This window comes from Lygodium microphyllum, chromosome 3, assembly GCF_053477565.2.
Source record: "Lygodium microphyllum isolate KBCC chromosome 3, Lygodium_microphyllum_v1.1.10, whole genome shotgun sequence".
NCBI classification, from domain to species: Eukaryota; Viridiplantae; Streptophyta; class Polypodiopsida; order Schizaeales; family Lygodiaceae; genus Lygodium; species Lygodium microphyllum.
Genome location: NC_141137.1, coordinates 135132354 through 135134376, shown reverse-complemented (window position 1 = coordinate 135134376; position 2023 = coordinate 135132354). Strand labels below are relative to the sequence as shown.

The 2023-nt window shown below is 36.8% G+C and overlaps 1 protein-coding gene across 1 annotated transcript; it reads right to left on the bottom strand.

The window, feature by feature from the left end:
• Positions 1–941: 941 nt before the first annotated feature.
• On the bottom strand, positions 942–1667 carry LOC148038930 (uncharacterized). The gene has a single exon (XM_087675294.1). The coding sequence runs from the start codon at positions 1665–1667 to the stop codon at positions 942–944; it is 726 nt and encodes a 241-aa protein (XP_087531420.1).
• Positions 1668–2023: the final 356 nt, after the last annotated feature.

The window sequence follows — 2023 nt, the reverse complement described above, 5'->3', positions numbered from 1 at the left end:
AATGCTAGTAAAATGACAGGAAAAATATGCAAATGAAAAGTACCATAAAAAAAGGTTTCAACTAACATAATAAAGCACAATTTTGAAAGCTCATAGGATATAACATCAAATGGACGATCCAATTTAAACATCGTAACTATATGACTTACTATCAATACTTCAAAAACAATATGGATATTAGATGCTTGAGATACTTAAATGAATCCCATTGCATAACTAATAGCAATAACATGAATCCATTCAATTATTCTCATAGGAACAACATGAATCCATCTACAATGAAATCCATAGGTGAACAAACAATCACATGAATCTAGTCAATCATTCTAGTGGCATTGCTCTCCTATTCTTTGTTCCCATCCAAATGTCCCAGACATCCTTCCAATCAATTTGACAACTCTCTCTTGCATCAATAGATAGCAACATTAAGGCATCCAAAGTGTCGAGGCATAAGCTGTACCTTGCCTTACTTTTTATCAAAATTTGCCTTGAAAATCCTCTCTCACATGAAGCTATGCTTGCTGGAATGACCATGCTAGTTTGCCATAATTGCATCATACCGGGATATAAATCCCACCAAGTTTTTGTAGTGCTACAAATCTCCCAAGCATCATGCATACATCTATTTCGAGAAACTCGATATAACATCCCAACAAAATCCTCTCATTCATTCATACACCTTCTAATGTTAACAGTTTGACTATCAACATTGAGCTTGTTGATTAGTCTTTCTAACCATAGTTGAGTCATTTTGTCCCTCTCAATTGAATCCATAGGGTATGAAGAAGGATTGAATATCTTGAATGCATTGAATATTGATAAATCCTCAAATCTACTAGTCAATGCATCCAAAATATTTTGCACATATGCTCGTGCAATAGAGATACACTCAACTAGAGAACTTGTTTCATTTGCATCACTTTCAAGTGATATATTCAAGTTCAACCCATCATGCTCACTTTCTGCATCGCTTGTAGCCTTAGAATTTCCTTCTTTTTTGACACTTTGGGAACTAGAATGTACTTCAATTCATGTGCATGTAGGACACCATTAGCATCCATATACTCTAGCTTTCCATTGCTTGCCATCTTAAGAAATTCAATAAGATTCTTTGACCCAACACCAAACTTATCATCATCACATATAAGGTACCTTCGTTTACATTTTTCAAAAGTCAAGTCAATAAGTGCACCAATCATAGTGACATCCATCTCTTGCCTTTGAAATTCTGAGTTTAATTTGTTTAACTCTGCGAGCACGTCTGCGGAAAGATGTATGATAAATTGCACCACAAAAGTTGTAGCATATCCATACCACTTTTTCTCATGTCTTTTCCATTGCTCAAGAACAGCGGGCATGATTTTCACAAACCTTTCCATGACTTGACCTCTAGAAAGCCATCGAATGGCATGAATTTGCAACATCTTTGCGTCCATAATATCGTACTCATGCATGATCTTCCATAGCTCCAAGTGGCGATTTGTTGATCTACCTAGCCATGCATACACTTTGTTTGCAACTTTATCCACAAATCTAAACACATGAGGATGTGAAACAAATCCATCCTTTACAGCTAATGCCTGTTGATGTGCAATACAATGTATGCCCATAACACGTGGAATTAATGCTTGAAAGCATGCTACAACTCCATTCCAATGCCTTGTCATAGATGAAGCACCATCTGTTGCTATTGCAACAAGTTTCGACATATCCAAGCCACTTTCTAAAAATAATGCATTGATGATACATTGCCTGTCAAGATTGTGGGAGAGAAGGAAGGAGTCTCACTTGTAGCTTTCTTGCTTGCACAATGGGGGAATACACACAAGGGTGGAGGCTGAAAACAGTTTTCCTCTTCTTAGTTGTGTAAGCCAAAAAGAACTCTCATACAAAGAAATAGAAGAATCCTATATATGGGTCTCAAACCAAACTCAACTAACTAAGGTGGCATACTAACTGAGCCACGAACTAGAGTAGATAAGGATAGCTGTCATGTAGCTATTATTCATGGGCGGTGTACCAA

Bases quoted from the DNA above. Each gene is read 5' to 3' on its own strand.
- LOC148038930 (XM_087675294.1), bottom strand. From the start codon at position 1,667: ATGACAAGGCATTGGAATGGAGTTGTAGCATGCTTTCAAGCATTAATT.